The sequence below is a fragment of the Helicoverpa armigera genome, chromosome 15, assembly GCF_030705265.1.
Source record: "Helicoverpa armigera isolate CAAS_96S chromosome 15, ASM3070526v1, whole genome shotgun sequence".
NCBI lineage: Eukaryota > Metazoa > Arthropoda > Insecta > Lepidoptera > Noctuidae > Helicoverpa > Helicoverpa armigera.
The window spans coordinates 11,112,950-11,139,726 of record NC_087134.1 but is presented as its reverse complement, the minus strand read 5'-3'; the positions used below and the strand labels follow the sequence as shown (position 1 = coordinate 11,139,726).

The following is a 26,777-nucleotide window of genomic DNA, read 5'->3' as shown; positions in this document are numbered from 1 at the left end:
GCGGTCTAGTATCATTATTTGGCTGAAAATTGACATAAATTGACGGTACCCAACATGCGAATAATATTACCAGCTTTTGTTTTAGTTTTAATACTGTTAGAAAGAAAGGCGTTCGCCAGGGACCGCACTTTGGTCCATTTCATAAAAAGTTACGTTGAAAATGAAGAGAAACCTACTATTTTGATTATGAATAATCTTTGCTGGGATAAAAGTAAGTAGTATTTTAATTGTGTTTAATTTTTCATATACTTTTTCTTTTAAAGGAAAGCTACCAATACCTATTATAATTGTCCTTTTTCCCAGAGATAGTGGTTAGTTTAGCAAATGAACTATCTAAAATCGGCAGCAGGTCATCGACATCAATGGGTGTGGATTCACGATATTATTACCATGATTTACTGTACCTGCTTGATCTGGATTGTCCAGGAGCTGAAGAAATTATTGCATTGGTAAATATTATACTTTGTCTTCTTAAGTTTTTAGATAATTAATGTTTATAAAAAATATACTTTTAGTAAAGATGAAGGGTCTATTTATAGTGGTGTAGTGCCACTTGTGCCTGAGAAGAAAGTGAGATAACAAACATTTATGAATCCTATCATTTAAACATTTACAAGTCTAGTGGACACACATGTTAAAATACTTATTCCTAACGTTTATGGTATTGTTGATAATAGGTATTCTACATGATAAAAAATACATATTTTCTAAACTACTATTGGTAGTTCACTCGTTCTTATTTTAAAGGCAACAGCAAGAAACCTCTTTCGTTCTCCATACCGTTGGCTGGTGATCACAGCTTGGTCCAAGAACGCTAACATTGCTGCTCTATGGAATAGCCCGGTATTAGCAGATAGCGACTTAGTATTGGCTGCGGGAAGTGGTGGTGTTTTGAAACTAGTTGAACGTAAGTAATACTAGTAATATTAAAAGTTGACTTTGTTGTAACATAAATCACGCTGAAATTAGGTACTTAAAATATTGGCATGCAGTTATATCATCGTCTGCATCAAAGAACTGCTTTACTTATGCTCATTTGTAAGAGTGATATAAAATGATGTTGATGACTATAATCATTGTTGCCATAGCCTTAAACATACATCAATGCTAGCCTAGTCTTTTCTGTCGTTGAATAGTTCCTCTGTGTTTGGGCGACAGATTGTACCTTTTTGAGTACCTACATTTTTTAATAGAGGAAAGTAGTTTTAGATTTTGTTTTTACCGTTACTTTGTAAATGGAATACTTGAGCCTATATTTCATTTATTTACCCCATCTTAAAAGTCCACAAACCATCTCCCAACGGCACCATGATCTCAACTCTACGAGGCTTCTACAACGGCACTCTCTACGACGTGAGGCCTCACCGGGAGCTGTTCCGGAGACGCCGTGACGTCATGGGCCATACCATCACCATGTCCAACGTCATCCAGGATAGTAACACCACCGTGTATCATCTGCCGAGAGAGGATGGCATGTGAGTTCAAGATTTTAAATTTGGATTTGATGAAATTCTCTTAAACGCTTCCGCCGATGTGTGTCGGGTGTATCGTAGTGGGCACGGTGTAATTAATATGTAATGTGACCTCTAAGTCAATCTACTCTCCCTTATAAATTCTTTCTTACTCCAACTCTCTACACTGGTAACAACCTTATTTATGTATGTCCTACCGTTATAAACCCTTAATGTACCTACTTCACTAATAACTCCCTCATGTACTACCCCTATACACTTCCTCATGTATTTACTTATGTACTCTCCAACGTACTCCCCCTAAACAAGAACCAAAAATAGTAATGTATTTGAGTAGGCACCTACATCGCATATTTTTTTCTTCTAAAAAATGTGCCATGATTAGATTTGGTGCCTAAGCCCTAGATCATCATAACGGTTATCTCCACCAGGGAGCCACAATATGACTCGATATCAAAGATCTGCTGGATGAACGTGAAACTAGCGTTCCAAATGTTGAACGCCACGCCAGGGTACGTTTTCAGCTACCGATGGGGATACAAGGTTAACGGCAAGTGGTCTGGCATGATAGATGATATCCATTCTGGGAGAGCTGAATTGGGTAAGACATTTCTTATAGCTTAACGTACCTACCAACTGAGGTATCATTGTACCTATATCATACAAATCTGTGAATCTGTCAACTACTTAGCCCTTGAAATAAAGCTGCTCTGGTAACAAATAGGAACTGCTGTGCTTAGCAAAACGTGTCATTTTGCGGTCAAAAATTCTCGGTTTCAGGCGGCATCTTTTGTACTGGTAGTTGTCACTAATGTAACGCCCGTACGATCCGAGTGTTTCCGCACGAAGTATGATTTGTTTATTTTGCAAAACACCTAAATTCACCAGTTTTTCAAAGAAAGTGGGTAGTCCACATATTTTAGAACTCATTTATCCAGCTCCACTTAAGAGTAAACCCCATTTCCACTTCTAGGTACAAACTGCGTGGTATCAGACATAGAGCGTTTAGACGTGGTTGCGTACACCGATCGTCTCGCTCCCTTCAGAGTTCGCTTTGTATTCCGTCAGCCACCTCTGCCGTATGTCGCGAATATATTCTCCATGCCCTTCTCTAAGAACGTCTGGATCGCCATGTCTGTGTGTGCTGTGTTGAGTACGGCCACTGTGTATTTGGCTGCTAAATGGGAAGCTAAAGAAGGCAAGGTAAAATATTGTTTTAAGTATTTCTGCCACTTTTAGCTACTATAATATTTTTGAGTATGCTCGTAGGCTGTGCCTGATTATGCCTTAGGTACCGCAGGGCCTAAAAATAAGTAAAGTTCTTACTTAATAAAGGTGAACTTTATCCTAGCTTGCTCTTCGCCACTTAGGTACCCCGATTTTTCCAGGGTCCGACACAACTAGACAGCATCGGTGATGCGATGCTGCTTACGTTCAGCGCTATAGGTCAGCAGGGTTGTGTGATGGAACCTAGAAGACTATCAGGTTAGTTCAGTGGTTTGAGGGTAAGTGCTTGAAATAAAGCTTATGTTGTTTTCAACTCACAGTTTGAATTGCATAGGAATTGATGGCAATGCCTTATAAGCGACTGAAGTTGGTTCCGCGTTTTCATCTGTTGCTGAACGTCGTAATAAGTAGGTATAATGATAGTGTGACTGTGGGAGTGTGTCTGCTATAACATATGTTTAGGTTCTATGATGGTGTTTGTGCTGTTCACGGCGCTGATGGCGCTGTACGCCGCTGTGACTAGTTTGTGTATGTGTGTGTGCTGTGACGTCACTGTATGTGCAGGTCGTATGATGGTATTCGTGCTGTTCACGGCGCTGATGGCGCTGTACGCCGCGTACTCCGCCAACATCGTGGTGCTGCTGCAGGCGCCCTCCGACTCCATCCGCAGCCTGCCGCAGCTCGCCAACGCTAAGATCACCCTCGCTGCCAACGATGTGGATTATAATCATTTCGTTTTCAAAGTAAGCAATCTCTCAATAGATAAATGTACATATGTAAATGCAGGGCGGTATGTTATCGAAGAAATAATTTTATGTAACACAAATACATCAAAAGTAGTGCACAGCTTTCTTATACGCAAATACCAAATACTTTGGTACCTACCAATTTTTTTTCATACTAATAAATAAAGCATTTAAAAATTTTGTGAAAGTTTATAAATATTTCAGCTTCACAAAGACCCGGTGCGTGAGATAGTTTACAAGCGAATCGACCCGGAGAAAGGAAAGAAACATTTCTACGATCTCAATGAAGGAGTCGAGAGAATTAGACAGGTAGGTAAAGTTATCGAAATATATAAGACTAGCTTCTGCCAGCGGTTTCACCCGCATCCCGTGGGAACCTCTGCACGAACCCGGATAAAAAGTAGCCAATAGTTTTCCTCGATAAATGGGCTATCTAACACCAAAAGAATTGTTAAAATCGGACCAGTAGTTCCTGAGATTAGATTAGTAGATATCGAAAAATCTTAAAACATGGGGATAGATTTGAATTGAAACTATAGTAAAATAATTTAAAGATTACATTTCAATGTCTTCTTAAACTTTACGAAAAGAAGAAATAAAATTTACTCTATTACTAGGGCATATTCATGTCGATTAGATCACGCTCATATCCATTCTGAATCCTATGTTAATAAACTTCGTTAAAACATAGAGAAAAAAAAATTAAAATTTCGATTTTCTCGATCCAGTCTTATACGGTATTCATTATTCAGTCACGTTTATTTATTATTCGTTAAAATTTTTGTTCAAACACTATGCCCTAATCTCCTCTCATCACCTCAGGGTCTGTTCGCGTTCCACTCGATCGTGGAACCAGTATACATGAGGATCGAGCAGACGTTCCTGGAGACGGAGAAGTGTGATCTCATGGAGGTGGACTTCCTCAACAGCTACGATACCTTCGTGCCCGTGAGGAAGGAGTCGCCTTATTTAGAGCTTTTGAGGGTCGTGTGAGTGACTACGTTTTGTTGTAATTTAAGCTTTCGTGCTTACTTTGAATATTATGCAATACATTGATGGTTGATCCGGCACATGGCAAAAAAGAGGCCCTTTCAACCATCATCCATATAGCAAGAATGTTATTGCTATGGACCCCACGCCTAAAAATAAAGGGTTCTAAAAGTGCTATGCCACAGAATTTTTATTTTTCTGTTTCCGGATTCGCTTCTCTTTAGCACGAAGTTCCTTTTAAAGACTTATCAGTTACTCATGTAAATCTTCTCGTTTTTTAAATTGGGTCCGTCAAATTAATTTTCACGATTCATCATTTTCTACGTGAGATAAAGATGACCCCAGATGACTTGACATATAATGAAATATCTAATCATAAAGTTTTCCCAGTTTCAAGCAGATCCGCGAGTCCGGCATCCAGTCAGCCCTATCAAAACGTCTCCAAGTACCGAAGCCGCACTGCACCAGCAAGATGTCCTCGTTCAGCAGCGTGGGGCTGATGGACATGAAGCCTGTGCTGATCCTCATGCTGTACGGCGTCTGTCTGTCCGTCACCATCGCTGCTGCCGAGATCCTTGTGTTTAAACTGTGAGTGTCCAAACGACTTCAAGTGCACCCCACTGCACCAGCAAGATGTCCTCGTTCAGCAGCGTGGGCCTGATGGACATGAAGCCTGTGCTCATTCTCATGCTGTACGGCGTCTGTCTGTCCGTCACCATCGCTGCTGCCGAGATCCTTGTGTTTAAACTGTGAGTGTCCAAGCGTCTCCAAGTGCCGAAGCCGCACTGCACCAGCAAGATGTCCTCGTTCAGCAGCGTGGGGCTGATGGACATGAAGCCTGTGCTGATCCTCATGCTGTACGGCGTCTGTCTGTCCGTCACCATCGCTGCTGCAGAGATCCTTGTGTTTAAACTGTGCGTTGGAGTCGGGATGATTGGGGCTTAGGCCGTGGGAGTAGGGGTGCTTTTAGCCTAGGAAAATGTTATTTATTTGCAAATTAGGTATGTATCAAGTACCTACCTTTTTAAATTATGTTGGTATTTTAACTTTGCAAAAAATATATAACAGTAATGAATTATTATTTTACAGGAGCGAGCACAGAAAAAAATACAAGGTTGAGTCAACGGAGCCACCATCACCATAAAAATACTATATCAGCTTCTTTATTCGCAGTAGTATTACGTAGTTTCTATTTAGTCATCTGTGATAGTATATTGTATTTCAATAAAATTAAAAGGATGAGGTTGAAATAAAACAAATACAGCCGTTAAAGGTTAATTTAATTGTACTAGCTAGGTTCAAAACATTTTAAATGCTCATCATTCATAAACCAAAACCGTACATAAAGCAAGTAGCACACCGAAATACTAATATGTTGAAAAATGCACATAAATTAAAATATTCTTGAAAACTTGCTGATATTTTTTCATTGACTTATCTTAGATACACGTTTAGGCCTTTTTCAAATTTAATCAAAGAGGATACAAACAAAGAGGTAAAATATCAATATTACATTGCTTTTAATTTCGTGAAAATATTTCAGCTTACAAAAAGCACAAATAAGTAAAAGTTAACGTCATTTTAGTACCTATACTTTAGTAACTAGTTTCGGTATGCCTTAACATAATTATAAACTTTAGAAGTTGACAAGCTTAACTTTACTACTCAAAATAAATTACTACGAAAGACGGAAAGGTAAAGATTTTCTTCTCACTGGAAATACAGCAAAATTTGCTATAACTGGACCGCTGGACCGCTTAAGAAAGCTAGAAATTAACTTCTTCAGTATTAAACCATACCTTACCTAATCTAGCCCAACGCTGGGTAAAGTACTCATACCACAAAAAATTTAATATCAATTTTATTGCTAAAAACACAAAATCATCACTATTTTTTTTACTTACTAAAAAAAATCGAAAATAACCTAGTCATATAAAATGCGAGGTTCATGGAATTCTTTGCCCAGCAGTGGGAGTCAAATGCCAATAAAACTGAAATTCGGTGACTTACATACTATTTAAACTAGTTTTAACTAGATCCGTAAGTATCTAGAGTTCTAAATAAATAATTGAAAACTTCCGACAGTTTGCACAAAGTTGGAACAATACTTTTATTTCAATCTAACCCTTTTTGTTCTAAACTTAAGGTTGGTTTTTGAATCGTTCGTGATGAAATTTAAATATACTCTGAAGCATGAATTTCTTATTTCATTAGACTTTTTAGCAGCAGATCTTTTATAGAAATATAATTATTTTCGTTAAATAAATAAATAAATGCTTTTATATATTAATTTTTACGATATTTTTATAATTTACCTGCTAGTCCAACACACAAAAACATATAAACATTGAGTGTTATTCTGTATGAATACTATTATTTCATAACAATGGCATTCTCTGAAAGGTGGTTTGGGAAGATTTATTTTGTAACTTTCTATCATAAGAATGCCGAATTTCAACCAATTATTCCCGATCTTTATACCTTCAATCAATACTAAACTTTCACACTAAACAGTAATTCCCACCTTCACGAACGATTCAAAACCCCAATTTTTCCTCTACTTCATCAGTTCACTGTCTTCAGCCAAGGTCTTGTTCTTGACGAGCGTGTTGAGATGGTCTATGAGTCCCTGTATGGACATCTCGCCGTGCACTTTGTTGTCGCGGGTGCGAACGTTAACCGTGCCTGAAGTCTTCTCGCGGTCGCCGACAACTGGGAAAAAAATATTTTAGTTGGTTTTTTTTTTTAAGGTATTTTCTTCTTATTATAGTGAACTGCAGGTTTAATCACATGACAAGCCCTGGTGTCAGAGTTTTCTTAAATCCGCCTGACAGCCTCTGACGTGGTCAACATTTTGAAATTCGACCCCAAAGAAAAACAAAAGACATTGCAAGGGAGAAACATTCTGTTCTGCTCTGTGCTGCTGAAGTGCAAAGTTATGTGCGTCACACTCACACGAGTGCATGTTTTTTGATCAGGGTTCTACTCTAGAATTACTTGATACGCTCATGATTCAAATAAAATCGATAGATCGGGGTTCATAATCTACACTCGCAGCAAACAACAACTTTGCTCACTTGCAACACAACACAAACTATTATTTTTTACAATTTCCTTTACAAAATTTTAGCATATCAATTCTCACCTAAGATATAGTTGAACTGCGCGAGCTGTGCATTCCTAACTTTCTTGTTGAGCGTGTCGCCCGCGTCCGTGTCCACCTCCGACATGAAGCCTGCTGCGAACAGCTGCTGGTTCACCTGACATAGTTCAAAGGGAAATGTTAAGTAAAGGTAATTTATGTAAATTCGATATGGTATTTTAAACATGCAAATGAAAATAATCGTCAATTGTTTTTGCGCAAGCACATTGAAAAATAAAAAAATCCCATCAATTATAATTCTGTTCTTAATTTCTTCGTGCTTACTATTTTTCCTGTTTTAAGCAATGTTAAATTTTAATAAATCTTCTCAGGAAAAATACATAGAAAATGGTAAAATACATAATTGATGTATCTATACTTATATTATAAAGCTGAAGAGTTCGTTCGTTTGTTTGAACGCGCTAATCTCAGGAACTACTGGTCCGATTTGAAAATTTCTTTCAGTGTTAGATAGTCCATTTATCGAGGAAGGCTATAGGCTACTTTTTATCCCGGTACGGGAAGTAGTTCCCACGGGATGCGGGTGAAACCGCTGGCAGAAGCTAGTACATAAATAAATATTGACCTATAAAAAATGCCTATTTCCAGCGTATATTAAATAAATGACTTTTTATATCTTATCTTTGGCCTAAAGTGATTTATTTTTGACTTCATCTAAAAAAACATCTATTCTCTCATATACTCACATGCACAGCATAGTCATCAAACGAAGGTCCGACAGGCACGACACACACTTGCCGGGGACTGAGCCAGAAGGGCCACTTGCCCGCGTACGACTCGCTCAGAATAGCGATCATACGCTCCACTGAGCCTAGGATAGCGCGGTGAATGATCACTGGACGTTTCTTGTCGCCACTTTCACTGGAAATTAGAAGAAAATGATGGTGTAAATATTGTTTTTTTAAGGGTTCTATACCCAAAGGGTAAAATGGGACCTTTATTACTAGGACTTCAGTGTCTATTCGTCTTTCGCCAGGCTGCATCTCATTAACTGTGGTAGACAGTTGAACGTTTAACAGATAACCAATACTGAAAATTAGAACAATGTAGCTATTTTAGGAGCTCTTTTTAATCTATTTCTGATAGGCAACCATCTTGTAGTGACGAGTTCCTCTGTGTTTTGCAAGACGTTTGATGGGTGGCTGTTGTATGAATATTTTAAGCAGTCATCGTGTAAAATTCTAGCGCTCAGCTGTATCCAGTTATATAGAAAGCTGAAATCTATATACTGTTGATTTCAATAACTTTGATTGTATCTTTGGATACAATTTTGACATTAACTCCTTATAAGCAACATCAAATTCCGATGTCTAGAAAACAAACAGATCTTATTGAAATCCACCAATCTTTCAAAATATTTTTAACAGATATTACCTAACATAAGTGAGGTTGAATCTCTCGGGCAGTTGGAAGTCTAGTTGTATGGTAGCACATTGATGTGATCGTCTCAAGGCGTCCTGTATGGTGATGTCTATCTTGGGGCCGTAGAATGCACCGTCGCCCGGGTTCAATTGCCAGGGCCGACCGAATTTGTTCAGTGAGTCTGCTAGAGCCTAGAAAAATTAATAAATATTGATAACATTTTGATTTTCACATAAAATCAGACAGTGTTATTGCGTAAAGCAATTTTGAAACTGCTATGGGCAATGGAGAAACCCGGTTAAAAACAAAGTAAATATTAATTTAGAAATAATAAGCTCCGAAATGGACACTATTATCAAAAATTTGACGCAAATACACTAGAATAATTCAGTAACAAGTATGTTTAATTTCATCTAAAGTTCAAATAATTTAATTTTACATATATACAATGAGAAGTTTGTTATTTATTTTTCCCTAGCCTAGAGACATAGAATATTTATTTATTTTTAACAGTTTGTTGGTTAAAATAGTGAGCAATAAAGCCACACCTACTATTGACTCAGGTCTAGTGGAAAGTATACTTCTAATACAATGTTCTACCTACATAATCGGAAGTAAACTGCTAAATATACACACCTTTTCAGCCTGGTCCCATGTAGCGAGATCTCCCAGGTACTTCTCAGGCCTCGTGGATAGCTTCAATTGGAAAGTGAAGCCGAACGTTGTGTACACATGATCGAGGAACTCTAGACAGGCAATCTGTGAAAAATTGTTTTTTTTTATTCTTGATCTAAAATAAACGTAACATAGTTGTTATGATTTGGTAAGACGAATGTTAAAGATTTACAAAATATTGCTAGAAAGGTATTGTTGTCATTTGAACATCTTTAGCAGTCGTTACGGGTAGTCAGAATCTAGAGTTTGACAACCAGTCTTACCAAGTGGTATTGAGTTGCCCGGTAACTGGATTGAGCAGCTCAGCTACATCCGATGAGACTGGAACCCGACCCCAACATATTTGGGAAATGTCTAGACACATGATAATGGCAGGGTGATGCAGCCACAACAACATACCATCTCCTGCTCGATATGCTGCGGCGTGCAGAAGATATGCGCGTCGTCCTGCTGGAAGCGCCGCACTCGGGTCAGGCCGGTGAGCGCGCCGCTCAGCTCGTTGCGGTGCAGCACGCCGAAGTCCGCCAGCCGGAGGGGCAGCTCGCGCCAGGAACGGGTGCGGTTGTCGAATAGCAGACTGAAAACAAAATTCAATCTTTATAGTATGCACAAAATAAAATGATGAAAAAAAAATGCCAAATTATTGGCATCATTCAACTATTAGACGTGCGCAATCCTCCGGCGCGTGAGTAGCGCCGCGTCACATGCAGCTGCCCTAAGGCGTGTGTGAACACTGCACGAGGCGCGTTCTTACCCATTCGCCCGCTATCCCCACCGCCCGTTGTGACTGACTTCACTAAAGGGCACACACTTCACACGGCGGCAACAAGCGACGTCACGCAGTGTCTCGCATCGCGGCGGCCGCCGAGCTCATACGAACCTAGCAACGCGGACTCCTATTATGGGGGAAGCCTTTAGCGTTACTACCTCTTGGAAGAAACTAGGCACCCAGAAGAGGCCTCATAAATGACAGTGACATTTCTAGGATCCCAAAGATTTTTCGACATCATACTTCTAACAATACCTACTTTTTCGATAGTGATGGATAAGGGAAAAATGTTTAAAAGTCCCAGCATAACTCACCAATGTCCGGGACAGTTCATGGGCTTGAGCGCGAAGGTCTCCTTCTCGACGTCGAAGGAGAACATGTTCTCGGCGTAGTGCGCCCAGTGGCCTGACGTCTGCCACAGCTTCGAGTTGTACATGTTCGGCGTCACCACCTCTTGGAAGCCGCGGATTCTGAAATATATTTAGAAGTTGAGATTTTTTTTGTAGAGTATGCAAAAAACAAGGACTGAAATATTTTGTTCTAATTATTCAAAATTTAATTAAACTGTCAGTACTTGTTGGAAAATTGATTTCTTATTCTATCTTTTAAAGAGTGAAAAATATGGACAAATGATACATAGATAGCATGTTAATTTCCAGATTCTGGGTTCGATCCCAGGTCAGGCAAGTACCAATGCAACTTTTCTAAGTTTGTATGTACTTTCTAAGTATATCTTAGACACCATTGACTGTGTTTCGGATGGCACGTTAAACTGTAGGTCCCGGCTGTCAGTGAACATCCATGGCAGTCGTTACGGGTAGTCAGAAGCCAGTAAGTCTGACACCAGTCTAACCAAGGGGTATCGGGTCGCCCGGGTAACCGGGTTGAGGAGGTCAGATAGGCAGTCGCTTCTTGTAAAGCACTGGTACTCAGCTGAATCCGGTTAGACTGAAAGCCGACCCCAACATGATTGGGAAAAGGCTCGGAGGATGATGATGTTAATTTCAAGATTGCATGTAAGCAAAAAAAATGTTGCGTTTGGTAGGGTCTGGCCAAAGTCCGGAAACGGGAGAAAATATCATCAAACCAGAGATAACGGCTACTTTTTATCCAGGTACGCGAAGTAAGTTGAACGCAAATGGAACCGAGGGGGGGGTACCGCTAGTAGCAACATACATAAAGATAATAAAGTTATATTGAAAAGTAAACATACCTGTACTGCTCTCTAATGAAGTTAACGAGAGTATTGTATATGTGTGCCCCGCGCGGCTGGAAGAAGCACGACCCGGGGGACAGCTCGTGGAAGAAGAACAGCTCTTGTTCCTAAACCAAACGTATTTAATATTAGTCTTTACCGTTATTGTGTCTAGCATTAACGTCCAAATATAATTAGTATAAGGATAGAAAGATGATGATGATTAAGGTTCAAATTAAGTTTCTGTGATATTACGATCCTTTGGAGCCAGTTGTTACTGCAATGTGCAGCTTTTGAACTCTTTTGCTACTCCTTCATGCCGAAGTGGATGGACCAATTTTGATGAAATATGTTATACAGGTTGCTCACACATATACATATAGCAACAGTCGATCAACATTGCTGATGAGCAACGAGAAGGTTGCGTCAGGGTAGATGTCTAGCTAGAAGATGTTTTTTGCAAAGCGCAGCGTTGCCAGCAACTCGGCAACGAGTTGATGCAACTTTGTTGTCAACTTTGTTGAGACTACACATAGGATTTTTATCAATATATCACCAGCAGAACTAATTTAAACTCACCCTGCCAATTTTCCTATGGTCCCTCTTCGCGGCCTCCTCCTGTATATGCTCCCACTCCTTCAGCTGTTTGGGCTCAGGGAACGAGACGCCGTAGATACGCTGTAAGCTTTCAGCGTCGGCCTTACCCTCCCAGTAGGTAGCTGAGTTCTGAAGAAATAAGTGGATTATTATGCTAATTTTAACCAATATCCAAATATACTAAGATTGAGGTGCACCATTTAACTAAAGTGATAATCAAACCATAACCATCTGTGTATTTGCTGCCCATTGATGAAATCGACGATGTTACAACTGAAAATGGTTTGGCTATACTTGAATAGTGCAACTCACCATTAGTAAAATAATTAGTTACTCGTTTAACATTTTTAAGTATTAAGATTGGGTTTTACACCTGACTTTTACATATTGACGCTCATACACATCGACGGCTCCTAAGTATACTGAGTCAACTAACAAATTTTGCGAATTGCACTTTTTTGTGTATTAACAATAATTAAATCATTTTCTATGTACCTGTAAAATAAAAAAAATTCTATCTTTATAAATAACTAAGAAAAAATAGCGTATACTCGATCAAGTATAGTAATTTATTTATTTTGCACTTAGTAAACTGAGTCAAGTGTTTGCTACCAATATACGCGGGACGCGAATGCGCTCGCTTTGGTGCAAGTTCAAACTGACTCAGTATACGGCGAAACAGCGGGGTGTGCGGACGTTATTAAGTGCTTTTTGTTATCAAGAAATAGTTGCTTTTCTGTGTTATTCTTATTTAAATTTAGGTTCATAATTTTATAGAAAGGGGTCAAGAGGTCTCGAAAAATCATTAATTTAGTGAATGAAAAATATGATACCTAATTATGACGTTAATAAAGAAAATACTTCTGAAGCTTGTGATAATGTTCATTAATCTTTTTTAAAGAAAATCATAATTATTAATACTAACTATCCTTCATTTATTTATTTTTAAACATATAAGTTACATTTTTAAATATTAATTAAAAAATAAAAAACATTTAAAAATAGGTTGCCACCGATATTTGGCACAGGGTCCAAGGTACCGGTGGTTAGGGTCCCAGAGACAGAAACCTCTTCACAATAGGCGCCGTATCAAGGAGTACTGCCTTCTGAATCAGTCCCTTGATCCAGCCGCCTAACGAGAGCCTCATGAGGTGTTGGTCGAGGCTCTTGGCTAGTAGACCATTGGCCGTAACGACAATCGGCACGATAACAGCCGTGTCGACATTCCACATGGCGACAACCTCATGCGCTAAGTCGAGATACTTTATTTGTTTCTCTTTCTCAGCTTTCACAAGGTTCTCGTCATGCGGCGACATCGATTATCATCGCGCGGCGCGCTAAGCGATCTATCACCACTATATCAGGCTTATTGGCTACAACAGTCCTGTCAGTGATGATAGATCGATCCCAGTACAACGTGATATGGTCCTTTTCGAGAACTAGGTCGGGCGCATACTTGTAGTACGGTACCTACAAGGTTGTATTGCAGGGCAAGCTACTGGTGGATGATCTTGGCCACTTGGTTATGTCTGTGCAAATATTCACCGTTAGCCAAACGAGAACAACCAGATATAATATGTCTGATAGACTCACCCGGATGGTGACATGCCCGAAATATGTCAGCCGTCCCGTCTTTCATGATATATCTCCGGTAGTTATTCGTCAGGATAACTTCGTCCATAATTGCACATACAAACCCTTTAGTTTCTCCAAAAAGGTCACCGAAGCGTAGCCAAGATACGGATGCTTTGAAGTCTACATCGGGGCCATGAAGAGCCCCGAAGAAGCGTCCGTGTAGCTGTTTGCTCTGCCATACCTCCTTGCGATCATGGGTAGTTAGTTAGTACGACAGGTTTGCGCCAGTTCTCTTTTGCCAACGATAGTGGGGTGAGTTCTCTGTCCACTGCTACCATATCACGGTGCATACCCACGTCGTTTTTGAGAAAATATTCTCTGAGACTGCACACCTCACGGTTGTGGAGTCTTTGCATTTAAAAAGCCTCGTCCTCCACATTTCCGTGGGATGTACAGTCTCATCACCGACGATCGTGCATCCAATTCAGTTTGAGTCCATTTGAGTATTCCGAAGGAGTACATCAGGACTGGCATGAACCAACCATTAAAGGCGCAAAGCTTGTTGCCGCCCGATAAGGAACTTTTTAGAACCTTATTCAGGCGGCCAAAGAAACGCTCCTGTAATGACTGTTTCATGACAGCCACATTGATGCCTAAATCCTCCGCCATACCCATGTATTTATATAAATCTGAGAGTTGTACTGTCCCTCAGATTCCACAATTTCCCCTCGCTTTACATGCATGACTGCACATAATTATCCTTATTCTTAGTATTTATTGCTGAGAATAAAATCAGTTTAAAAAAATAACTTATGAGCTAAGTACTTAATAATTATCTAGGAAAAAAAAAACAATCTAGGCAAAGAAAAAACACAAATAATTAAGAATAATAAAATAATCAATTATTAAGTAATTTATTGTTAATTTTTGAGACTGATTTTATTCTCAGCAATAAATACTAAGGATAAGGATTATTGATTAAGGATTATTGTTGATTTTTGTAATTTTTTCTTAATTTTATAGATATCCTAAAGTTGTGCTTATGTTGCCAATACCGTTTTGAATTTTTCTTTGATTAAAATATTAAACATGAAAGGCGTTTTTGATAAATTAACTATTTTGTACCACACTTGACTCAATTTAAGTATGGTTCACTTTTGAAATTATGCCCATGTACAGTGAGTCAACTTATTATATTTTAACAAAAAATAAATTCACGACAGACAATATAATATTTAAAAATCCAATAAGTAAATAAAAATATTTTTCGCCACACTTGTAAAGTAATTTTTGTTTATAACGTAGATTCAATAATGCGACGTATAAAAATATAAGTGGTACTTGATCCATTTTTAAGACACAAATAATCGCCGTATACTAGTATATCTACAATAACTCATAAATTAATAAAATAATATGAAATTTATTGTGTACAGATGAGAGGCTTTATTATATTTAATTCACTACGATTAGTTTTTTTTTCATGGTTGTATTAACAATTTAAATATAACCATTTGATCTTCTTATCGCCCTCCTGTAAAGTTACTAAAAGTATAGTTGACTCAGTATACTTAGGAGCCGTCGACATATACATATGCAGTTTTTAGGGAATTACCGGATTTTGATTGAAATTGCATAAGGTTTTGTAGAATTACCGCGTGAACTTTTGTGATGCAGTAATTGGTGACACAAAAAAAGACGAATGTTTGTCTTAGTCAATGCAGAATAACTCTTCTGTTTTTTGTGGGTATTTCCGTGCAAAAACTATAATTACCAACCCAGTCTTAAAAAAGGTATGCCAAAATAATGATCTAAAAACCAACAATGCTCAATTTCCTATAGTTAACAACAAGGAAATATTATTCCCAAACCAAATTTTAACATACCTTAGTAACTTTCAAGGCCTTAACCTTCCCCGTATGCCTCACATGAGGCCCCCTACACAAATCAATGAGGGGCCCACATCTATACACCGTGGTAGTAGGAGTGTTAACTTTCTCGTTCAAAATGCGCACTTTGAAAGGGTTGTAGTCAAACATTTCCAGTAACTGTTCTTTAGTCAGCTCTAGACGTTCGAAAGGCTGCTTTTCTTTTGCTATTTTCTTTACTAGACCTTCTAGTACGTGGAAATCCGTTGATGAGATCTGTGAACAAAAACATATTAGAAGTTTCTTCTATTTTTGTTTTATCTTTTTTAATTTCTTTACAACTATAGGTTGAATTTAATTTGAGAAATATTTTAAAGTGTGTCCTTACCCCCTTTTCTGGATAATACATGTCGTAATAAAAGCCTTCATCAATAGGAGGCCCGTAGCAGAGGCAGCCTCCATAAACCTGAAGAAAAAATATTGCTTTAACACATTGAATCACTAATAATTATCGTTAAAAAATATTGCCACACATATTAAAAATTGTAGCTAGTAAAACATGAGAAAATCAATTCCTAAGCAACAATTTTCAACTCATAAGGTAAGATAATCGTCACAATGAATGGGACTATTAACTACTTCACTGCCCGACGCGTGCTCGATTCCGACACGAACACGAGACATTAAATGCATTCTGTCGAACATAGTATACAGCTATGTTAGTACTTTAATTGAAGCATCTACAAAACACTAGAAATTTCATCTAGCCAAAATGGCCGCACTGTTAAAGATTGAGACATCGATTAATTTGTACAGATGAAAGGAATAGCTCCCCTGGACGCTACAACCGTGGACAGAATAATATTGAAATAGTTACCCTCTCCATAGCCTCTCCCAGCATATGCGCAGAAGAGTGCCAGAACACAGCCTGAGCATCAGTGTTATCCCAGCGGAGCAGTTCCAACTTGCAGTCACTCTCCAATGGCCGGTCCAGGTCCCAAAGCTCATTGTTCACCCGAGCAATGATGGTGGAGTCTGCCAGACCCTGGCTGCGAGGGAGGACAGTCAGCATGAGGGCCGGAGGTGGAGTAGCAGGGTGGAACTGGTTGGATTGGCTTTACTGGGAGTGTTTTGTTAGTCTATGACTTATAGTTTAGTAAAAGACATGTTATAATGGTATTAACATAAGAAACCTGAATTTGAATGTTTTTGTTCGTATATGTTTCAAAAAGCAGGTAAATAAATGAAGAAGGCACAAAATCTATGTAGTATGATTGCGCTTTTGAATATTTCATAGTTTAATTCATAAGGAAGTAACAGAAAAACTAGATTTTTATATTTAGCATAGTTTATATGTCACAAGTTACACATGCTAGAATTTGTGAATCAGATTATAGTAAAATTAAGGACATCCAGTTTTTAATAGACACCAATGACAGTAAAGCATAGATATTATTTCCATATATCAGCATGCTGCACGCAGCAATTGTATATATTGGTATCAAGCATGCCTATTTAGTACATACTCTTATATAGTATTTATCTCATTTTTAACAACAAATACGATAAAGATTATATGACAGGAAGCTTAGCAAATATTGTGTGAACATGTTACTTGAATATCACACAAAATATATGGACGTTAACCATGCTAGTTTAGACATAGACCAGTGAAAGCCATCTCAACAGTCCACCCCTATGCAAAATACTTACTATTCACTCCACCACTCGCTTGTGTGCAGGTAAATAAGTAATTTATTATTATATACATGTTCTAGCGATAATTAGCTAATACCTAAGTAAAAAAAATATCTGCTGGGATTGATAGAAAAATATTTTTGATACAAGTATTAATAGATACCTTATTCAGTGCAAGAAAATTGTGTAATAGATCTATTTTTATTATCCAGTTATTGAAAAAAACCCTTAATTGTTTGGCAATATAAAATTAATGTCAATACTCAATTTTTCAACAAAAAAGCAAACTTTTGTAAGATAAATGTACATATAGAAAAAAGATCTAATATTATATAGCTACCAAACTTTTTTTTGAGTACCATGGAATCGCTATATTATTTATTTGTACATAGATAAGATTATGCTGTCATCATATTATTAACCTTTCAATCAAAATTATCATTTATACATGAAAATCTACTTTGTCACATTTTGATCAATACATATTATCATATAGCATTATTAATACTAACATAATAGTTTAAGGAAATTGCATCAAGGAAATGACTCATTGCTTTGTAGTTTATCATAAGACGTTTGAATCATCATACTCATAAACGCAAGTTGTGTGTATGTTTGTTACTTCTTCACATGCAAACTACTGACAGTATTTTGTGAGGAGAAAGTGATAAAATAAACATTTATAAACCGTGATCAATCACAATGAGCATTATATTAATAAGACTTTATAAATAAATCTATTACAATGTATACTTTGATAATCTCTTTCATTATTTGATTTGTTTTACTATCTATTGTCCATTTATTGATAAAGTTTATCACAGTACTATGGAGTGCAAAACATTATTTGAGTGTGTGGATAAGAAAATCCATAACAAAATGACCCAGTTTATCAGTATTACGAAACAATTTTTTTTCCAAAAAACTGACCACATTTTGAGATAGTTGGTTAAAATTATTGATATTAAACTGAAGAGTTTATTCGTTTATTGCTTGCCCCTAAGACGACCCACTGACCGAATTAGGTAATCTCAAGCACTACCGGAGCAATATGGGAAACTCTTTCAGTGTTTTATATACTTTTACTTGGATGCAAGAAGAGTTCCCACGGGATTCGGGAAATCATTTGCAGAAGCTTTAGTGATTATTTAGAAAATAAACTCACCTAATTCCTTTAGCAACATCATAAGGGCTAGTTTTCCAGGCTTTAGCTTCAACTGTCTTCCCATCAGGTAAGGTCACTACTATGCTCATATCAGGCTTGCTAGCCAGCTGCTCATCATACTGAGCTTTAAACTTGTCCCACAAGGTAATACGTTTCTGGATGTATTCCGGCCAAGGGTTCAGCTCAGCAACCCCTCCGGAACCTTCTTCCGTTTTCTTCTTCTTTTCCTTCATGGCTTTAGCCTTTGACTGTTGAGAAATAGGTTTTATTGAATTACCTGCTTGTTAATGCCTTTTGCAAAGAGTTTGGCTATTTTGATGAGTCATTAACTTATTCACTGAGAAAAAATACTTTGCTTAGGCTACTGTCAGTAGGAACTTTAAAATATTAGGTAATAATTAGTTTCGAGTATTAAAAGGACACCTAAATCAATATTGACTTTAGCAATTACGTGAAATCTTTTTGATTACACAGTTGTCTACGAAGCAATCGGCTTAGAATACATTTAAATAACCTATTGAATACTTTCGCAACACGAACACAAGGATTTTCTTCACAAAAACATAATTGCAATCGGCAACTTGAATTTGGAACTATCACAGCAAAAATGTCACAAAAATCAAAGACTAGGATATAGAATAAGGAAATATAGGCAAAGGAAACCGCATGATATCATTCCAGCTAGTAATGCTGATGAAAGTCCTACAGACCCATGTGGCATATGCGTAGTCCTTGCAGCGGACCACACAGCCTCCACGGATGCCAATAAACTTTATCATGACTTACATAACGCACAAATATACTTTCTCAAACTAAATATAATGTTTAAAACCCTGCCTTTGAGTCAATGTTTAGTTTTTGGATATCTTCAGCAGCAGTGTCACCCATTGCGGAACGTGTCTTTCGAATTTGACAGCCGGACTAATGTTGTCAGCTGCAAAAGCGTGAAATATTTGTTATGCGCTCTGTTCTACGCAATATTGTGAGTTTTAGTTTTGAAAAGTTCATGTTCACTTTTCGTTTATTTTGCACAATCGAGTAGAACTTCATTAAGTATGACTAGAAAAGTTTTACAAAAGAATTTAGATGTTTTCAAAAATCTTGCTCAAAGTAACTTCACTAAGGAGTTGAATCCAAAAAGTTATGATAGGTAAAATCCGAGTACCTTAAAAAGTGTGTCACAAAATGACAACTTTGTGTAAAACAAAATTCAAAATTACAAGGCGTAATATATTAATTTTCTAGTGTAATCCAGACTTTCTTTCGGCTATGGCTACGCAGAAAACTCGCCCTATAGATGCGTTACATCGCATCATGTCTTCATTCAAGCAGTTTGAAAAGAAGTTGGACAAATTACAAGATGATGTGAATTTTCACGGACAGACTCTAACAGACCTTAGAACCATGGTAACAAACCTTTCAGGAGGGAATATTGCTATGACCGAAGGCAAATCCGACGACAATAGGCGTCCCTTAAAGAAAACAGCAGCTATCCAGTATGAGGAAAAAACGAACTTGGATGACCCTATTAAAACGAAACGGAGGAATGCCCTTCAGCCAATACCTACTAAACTGAAAGTGAAGAGTTTACAGTATCAGAAACCGGTTGTCGATAGTATAAATTCACCTTATCAAGGCTACATGAACAAGCTTGAGGCGAATGCCAAGAGTATGGCTGCAAAGCACGCTCTCAGGCACAGGAAAGCAGAGGCCCCACGAAAAGCAAACACACTACGAAACCAAAAAAACATGGAAAAGAAACGCAATAAACTCGCAAAGTAGGGATTACACTGGAAAATTAAATATTTCATGTTTGGTAAAAATTATATGTAATTTTTGTTGCTGCTTGACAGGTGGGACTAAAAAGTAAATAAAACAAAAAAATATTCTACTTATGGTTTACTCATTTATTCCTATGTTTACTATCCATTTACACTAATGAAACATCAGGCAGATGCCTGATCTAATAGGCCTCTAATAGGGCATGAACAAAAATATTTGCTCTATAAATATAAGAGAAACGCTTTTGTAGCATCTACTTCATAACTTTGATCAATTGAACTTTGGAACTCCTTTTGTACCGGTTCATTCTGGAAAAAAGAATTCCATGATTTAAAACATATAAAAAGATATTGCTATGAAAATTAATTTAAGTGCTTTGAACAATAAACACAGTTTGATAGTGGGTTCCTAAGAGCTAGCGCGCACTGGTGACTTTTGTCAGCATCATGGATATACATCAAGTTGTCATATCGTAGGGTACACGCGCGCATTTCCATACCTACCATAGTTACGAATTAATTAATATGATAGTAGGTACTTTTGTAATGTCAAAAATCTCTATTAAAGAAACAAGTTAGATCAATAGGTTCTTGAAGAATACGTTGAAGAACTAACAGTTTATACACAGCGATCTCCCCAATCACGATGGTGACTGATACCGCGACGCCATACAGCATGAGAATGAGCACTGGCCGCATATCCATCAGGCCCACGCTGCTGAACGAAGACATCTTCGTGGTGCAGTGGGGCTTGGAGACGAGGAACCGCTTGCGAATCGCTGATTGAATGCCGGACTCGCGGATTTGCTTGTGTCTGTGGAAAAACGAATAAAAGCAGGTCCTCTGCATCATGCCTTGCCTAGCATTTTCCTAAATAAACAGGTATGTTTGACTTTCAGTCTAATCAGACGTTAACTACCAATGCTTTGCATTGAGCGTATCTGACGATATCTTCTGCATAAACAATACGTCATATGTTACCTTGGCACCAAGGTATTTTTACTTTTATGACTGGTCTTTGGAAAATAGTCAAGGGAAGTTTTCATAAATCAGTTGCGTTGCGATGCAACTCGGTTAAGTATCGTGAAATTAACTTTTGCCCTGCATCGAGAAATTATTTAAAGGAGCATTTCATCTTTCGGGTATTATCTTAAATCAAAATCTTTATTAAAAACGATGTAGGATAGTGCTCCAATGAGTTGATCAGTATGGTACGGTATTGAAAAACTAACACAACTCTGATTAGCTCCAGATAAGGGGATCCTTTCCTGACAGGAGTGAAAGAGTCGAAGGTCACGAGGTAGTCCACAGTAGCGATGTCACACTTCTCACTCTCCAGGAATGTGGCTTCAATCTGACGGTATACTGGCTCTGCTACTGAGTGGAGAGCAAATAGACCCTGGAAAGGAGGTTAGATATAAGAAGATGAAGACAATTCGTGAAATAATAAAAATATGGTCGAAATATTTAGTAATAATGGATTTACTTGGAGAATTAATTTAGAAACAGCAGATAAATGATTCATAAAGAATGAAGTCGCAAATCCACTATTGGGTTAGGATTGCATTCTCATTTTATTTGTGCACGATATCTATTAAATGGCACACCAAGGGCATTTCAATAAAAGTGCAATAGGTGCAATGATGACACATTATGCCTAGATAAATTTAATACTCGTAAATGCCAGAACAAATAGTAACGATAACTACGAGTAAAAACTTTATAATTGATACCTTCCTGATTCTTTCAACACCATCTGCGAGGCTGTAAAGTCGTGCTTTTCCATTTTCAGGAAAAACTCTGTCCCTTATTGAAGTGTGTAGAGGTTCTTTGCTTTGATTCTGAAACACGTCATTATAGGATCAAAATGAAGTCTCTAAAATGGATAACTTTCAAAATACAAACATAAAATGGGGCTGCTCACGAAAACGAAATGGTTATAGTCCACATCGTTGGCAGCGAGGGTGATCTTAGCGTTGGCGAGCTGCGGCAGGCTGCGGATGGAGTCGGAGGGCGCCTGCAGCAGCACCACGATGTTGGCGGAGTACGCCGCGTACAGCGCCATCAGCGCCGTGAACAGCACAAACACCATCATACGCCCTGCACATACACACACATACACACACTAGTCACAGCGGCGTTCAGCGCCGTGAATAGCACGAACATCATCATGCGACCTGCACATACAGTGACGTCACAGCACACACACATACACAAACACCAGTCACAGCACCATACAGTGCCATCAGCGCGAGCGCTGCAAAAATTACAATACCATCATACGACCTCTGCGCACCCACACACACATTGGCAAATCGAAACATCACATAGCTAAGGGAAATCGCGCTTATATTAACCTGGAGCTCTCCTAGGCTCTATGTAACACCCTTGCTGCGTTACTGCGCTCATCGTCAACAGCAGGGCATCACAAATTCCACCATCCAGCTGCTGTTGTGTTGAAGCCTAAAGAGTAGAAAAGACCAAAAAGATTCTAGATCTAATCGGCATCGAGAACATGATGATTAAAGTGAAACCCTTACCTTCGTCAAAACGAGTTCCACCTTACTGGCCAAGTACAAAGTGACGGTAGCTATAGCAGTACAAACGGCTATAGTGACCCAGACCCTGGTGGAGAAGGGCAGGTAGAACACATTAGCCACGTAAGCTAAAGGTGGCTGTCTGAAGATGAACAGCATCCGCATGGGAGCCACCAGGTCAGTGTAGGTCACCACGTCGAATCGGTCGCGGAATATCACGCAGTTAGTGCCTGTGGAGAAGTATGATGGTTATAGTATAGATCGCTTAAAACATGGAACTCGTACAAAATATGTAAGTTCGTTATGTGGCTGTCTGTTAAAACCCTTTTTCTCAGGGTCTCGTGGCAAAGGTAAATACATAGGATACTTTTCGTAAATAAGGTTGATGGTAATTCGTAAAAAACACCTAGCTATTCGTTCTGGATCCTTTGTGTACCAGGGCCACACACAGTAACTCTTTGGAACAATCCCGTAACCCCGACTGGCTTCGGCCCTAAAAGGCCCCGCATAGTTTTCTGACTTCTCATTGAGGAGTATGTGGAAACCCTTATCATTCAACCAGAATTCCTGAAATATATGTATTTATCTACTTACCAACATCAGCTTTATTAGAATACAGATCAGCGATCATGCCGGACCACTGGCCATCCACCTTGTATCCATATCTATAGCTGAAGATGTACTTGGCAGTCGCGTTGATCATCTCGAAGCCGATCTTTGCGGCTGACCAGCACGCTTTTGTTATTGAGTCGTATTGGAGCTCCCTGGACAAATTGGGTTTATTTTCTTTCTACGGGTCCTTAACCGTGCTTTGAATTTGAAGATATTTTTGGTGAGTAATAAGGAGTTAACAGTAAAATGATATCAATTTTAAGCATCTTGATTAGGTATCTTGAGGCAGATTAAAAGGAACATCTATTAAATAAAAAAACTGTCTTCGTAGATAGTTAATAGCTGTAGTGTTTTTATTTGGTTGTGACAAAAAAAAGCTGGCGGAAACAAGCCTGCATCACCAGTTTCCTTTGCTTTGATATTCTGTTCTGATATTTTCTACTCAAGGTACGAAGTTCATAAGGAGTTTATATTAAGATGTCACAATGTCTTACAGTCGATCCTCCTTAGGCAGATGCTCCCTTGTGCTGTTACTATCCTGTATCACATTAGACATGGTGATGGGATGTCCCATCATGTTGCGACGTCTTCGGTACAACTCTCGATGGGGCCTCACGTCTACGAAGCTACCGTTGTAGAAGCCACGAGGGGTGGTTATCATGGAGCCGTTTAAACCGGGCCTGTGCACTTGGAATGATGTGGAAATAGATAAGATATTAACATACTTAAATACCTCTGTGCTAAGTAACGACCTAAATCTTTTTGCTGTGATGATTAGGTATGTGTTTTTGTTTTGGTTTTTTATCAGGCACTATAATGAGAAATCAGGTTGCCTTATTCTTTTAAAGTTATCGATAGAATTTTGCAGGTTTTCCCCCGTCCGTATGATCTTATAATTTAAAAAAGTCCCTCGTTTACGTCATATCAGGGACATTAATTATTCCAGATGTACTGCGCGTTTCACTAAAAATACTTACTCTCAACCATCTTAAAATGGTTTCCAACCCTTTCAGCGAGCACCAGGTCACTGTCAACCAGTACTGAGCCATTCATCAGTAAAGATATCTTCGACTGCTGCAGTTGAGGTGACGTCACCAACACCAGCCAGCGGTATGTAAATTGAAAGAGCTCCTTGGATAAAGCCTGGATAAAACGTATGATGATTGTTATTGGCATGAGAGCGGTACTGATCATAAAGTATCTATTTAATTTGATAAAAAATATGAATTGAAAAATTATGCATTGTTAAGGCATAATTTTGGACAAAATAAGAATAATTTGTTCCAGTGAAACTTATTGCAAACCTGTTTTTTATATTCTTGGGTAAAAACTGGAGCTTTAAGAAGCTCTAAAATCAGTCTTCGACAATCTTGGATCAACCTTATAGCATAGTCAATCACATGCCTAAAGTGAATTCTAACTAAGTAATTATGAAATGAACATTAGCCTCTTACATAAGAAATAATAGCTTTAGATTGAGCGCAGTCCAGATCCGTAAGATAGAGGATAGCGTGGTCTTGGTACTTGGACTTCGGTTTGAATGACGCTGATGTCCTCACTCCGATGGTCGACAGTTCTACCACTAACTTGTTGATGACATCTGTAGTGAGAAAGGAAACATTTTTCGTACTATCAGCAAAAAAATCCAGTGTTTTACATGGAACGACTGCCTGAAGGAGATTAGACGTTCTTCATCATCGGTCGGACAGCTCCAAGCATTGTCAGCCTATTGATCACTCAATAAGCAGACTATTCAAAATTTCTATGTTGTTAGTGGTTACTTACTTTTCTTCCAGCAAAGTCCGCCATAGATTAAATGCGTAGGCTTTTGATCGTTTTGAATAAACAATTTTATAAAGTTTATAGTGTTCGCATCTTTTGCGTAAACTGACTTGTGTAACAAGAGTAAAAATATAAACGGAAATATATTCATATTGAAAGCAAAAGTTAGGAGAGAAAGCTGAAAGTGGACTGAGAGGTTCGAATATTTTTTGTTCAGCGTTAGCCCTTTTCTAGGTAAAGTCAATAAGATAATGTTGAACTAAATATGATGTTAGTAATAGAGAACTATTTGAGCAGACAGGTCTTCAAACATAAGTGAGGACAATTTACTATGACACTAATCGTGCCTGGTAAATTGTTTGTTTGTCTGTGAGTTAGAAACTGCCACTACCACTAGAAAATCGTCAAGGCAATAAAGCTCAACGTTCCTGAAATCTAGGAGAACAAAAATCACGTTTAATTGTTCTACTGGATTCTCGAATTTAGATATTTTCCTGGTTCCAAAAACCAAGTAGAAGATGACAATAGAAAAAAAATCTTTAAAACATTGCTCTCCTAAGTGGCTCATGGAAAATTCTGACCAAATCCAGCCCTCTATGTATCTAACATTCGAGCGTAGGTTTTCACTAAACATAATAGAGTGTATTTACTCAACATTTACAATTGAATATTTAATGCAAAACGTTCCGTTTGACGAGCAACTAGTGACATCAAAAGAATATGGCTCATCAATATTAAGAAGTTTAAAAAGAAAAAGGTTATGAATAAAACAAGGATTGTCTTTGTCTCTTTATTGTGAACAGCTTTATGTTCCTAATTTGAATTGTGTGACATTTCAATTAGGTCGCATTACGTGATATGATTTCAGTGATGCCAGATTGGATGGATTCCCCCCAAATTTGGGGGTATTTTCTGCCCACGGGGGATTTTTTGGGGGGAACAATCCTTTGGGGGGATCAGCGGGGGGATTAAAAATTGGCTTGGAGGGAGTTGGAGGATTTTTCGGAAAAGTTTTATGACTGAACGCGACCAAATTACTTACTACTTCATTTGATTCCACCATAGAACCACACACAAAAATGCAGTTGGTGATAAAACTTACGGACATATAAGCAAATTGACATTAGGAATTTTGTCGTTGCCTTTTTCTAACGCTGTTGTGGAAAGAACTTTCTCGCAAGTTGCGATTGATTGAGGATGTGTTAATTTTAAAGTAACTTCAAAGATGCTCAAGAGATTTAACTCGCAGAAAATGTATGGAACTGCAGCCGACGACGCAAGTGAGGATGCTGATCCAGTCATGGAAGCAATTGCAAAATTATTATAAATTATTGTATTTAAATAAATATTTTTCTAATTACTGGGGGGGTTTATTCTCAAAACACTAACATTTTGGTGGGATTTTGGGTGAGATTTGGGGAGAATGCTAGATCATCATCTGGCAACACTGTATGATTTTGTTTGATTTAGTTTAGCAGTTAGATTAAATCAATACAGCTACATTGCACTAATATTATGAAGGTGAAAGTTTGTGAGTATTTGTTACTCCTTCAGAGGCAAACG

The 26,777-nt window shown here is 38.2% G+C and overlaps 3 protein-coding genes across 5 annotated transcripts; 1 reads left to right on the top strand and 2 right to left on the bottom strand.

Moving 5' to 3' along the window:
• The first annotated feature begins 54 nt into the window (after positions 1-54).
• LOC110382847 (glutamate receptor 1) lies at positions 55-6,605 on the top strand. The gene is made up of 12 exons (XM_064038121.1): positions 55-211; positions 304-449; positions 748-907; positions 1,283-1,475; positions 1,904-2,073; positions 2,446-2,675; positions 2,861-2,957; positions 3,264-3,442; positions 3,650-3,754; positions 4,268-4,434; positions 4,826-5,349; positions 5,525-6,605. The coding sequence occupies exons 1-11, from the start codon at positions 55-57 to the stop codon at positions 5,025-5,027; spliced, it is 1,806 nt and encodes a 601-aa protein (XP_063894191.1). The 3' UTR covers positions 5,028-5,349; positions 5,525-6,605.
• Positions 5,699-19,468, bottom strand: LOC110382842 (threonine--tRNA ligase 1, cytoplasmic). Of its 3 annotated transcripts, none has more exons than XM_064038119.1 (14): positions 19,340-19,468; positions 18,503-18,750; positions 16,517-16,688; positions 16,028-16,105; positions 15,658-15,915; positions 12,179-12,325; positions 11,618-11,727; positions 10,719-10,874; positions 10,035-10,212; positions 9,597-9,719; positions 8,973-9,151; positions 8,285-8,459; positions 7,581-7,695; positions 5,699-7,147 (listed from the first exon to the last, which is right to left on the bottom strand). In XM_064038119.1, exons 1-14 carry the CDS (start codon positions 19,388-19,390, stop codon positions 6,993-6,995), a joined length of 2,145 nt encoding a protein of 714 aa, XP_063894189.1. In that variant the 5' UTR covers positions 19,391-19,468; the 3' UTR covers positions 5,699-6,992. The 3 variants fall into 3 exon arrangements, with proteins under 3 accessions (XP_063894189.1, XP_063894188.1, XP_063894190.1); XM_064038118.1 differs by having other exon boundaries at positions 19,213-19,423; XM_064038120.1 differs by having other exon boundaries at positions 19,289-19,423.
• Positions 19,469-20,513: 1,045 nt separating this feature from the next.
• On the bottom strand, positions 20,514-25,365 carry LOC135117888 (glutamate receptor-like). The gene is made up of 12 exons (XM_064038303.1): positions 25,218-25,365; positions 24,887-25,032; positions 24,410-24,575; positions 23,927-24,119; positions 23,415-23,584; positions 22,818-23,050; positions 22,641-22,731; positions 22,185-22,383; positions 22,017-22,116; positions 21,516-21,682; positions 20,900-21,097; positions 20,514-20,592 (listed from the first exon to the last, which is right to left on the bottom strand). Exons 1-12 carry the CDS (start codon positions 25,363-25,365, stop codon positions 20,538-20,540), a joined length of 1,866 nt encoding a protein of 621 aa, XP_063894373.1. The 3' UTR covers positions 20,514-20,537.
• Positions 25,366-26,777: the final 1,412 nt, after the last annotated feature.

Coding starts and splice junctions, on each gene's coding strand:
- LOC110382847 (XM_064038121.1), top strand. CDS start 55: ATGCGAATAATATTACCAGCTTTTGTTTTAGTTTTAATACTGTTAGAA. Junction 450..747: donor CTGAAGAAATTATTGCATTG/GTAAATATTATA, acceptor CTTATTTTAAAG/GCAACAGCAAGAAACCTCTT. Junction 4,435..4,825: donor TTAGAGCTTTTGAGGGTCGT/GTGAGTGACTAC, acceptor AAGTTTTCCCAG/TTTCAAGCAGATCCGCGAGT.
- LOC110382842 (XM_064038118.1), bottom strand. CDS start 19,281: ATGATAAAGTTTATTGGCATCCGTGGAGGCTGTGTGGTCCGCTGCAAG. Junction 11,728..12,178: donor ACCATAGGAAAATTGGCAGG/GTGAGTTTAAAT, acceptor CGTTTGGTTTAG/GAACAAGAGCTGTTCTTCTT. Junction 10,213..10,718: donor ATGAACTGTCCCGGACATTG/GTGAGTTATGCT, acceptor TTTTGTTTTCAG/TCTGCTATTCGACAACCGCA.
- LOC135117888 (XM_064038303.1), bottom strand. CDS start 25,365: ATGAATATATTTCCGTTTATATTTTTACTCTTGTTACACAAGTCAGTT. Junction 22,384..22,640: donor AGAGCCTAGGAGAGCTCCAG/GTTAATATAAGC, acceptor GTGTATGTGCAG/GGCGTATGATGGTGTTTGTG. Junction 22,117..22,184: donor AGCAGCCCCATTTTATGTTT/GTATTTTGAAAG, acceptor TCAGAATCAAAG/CAAAGAACCTCTACACACTT.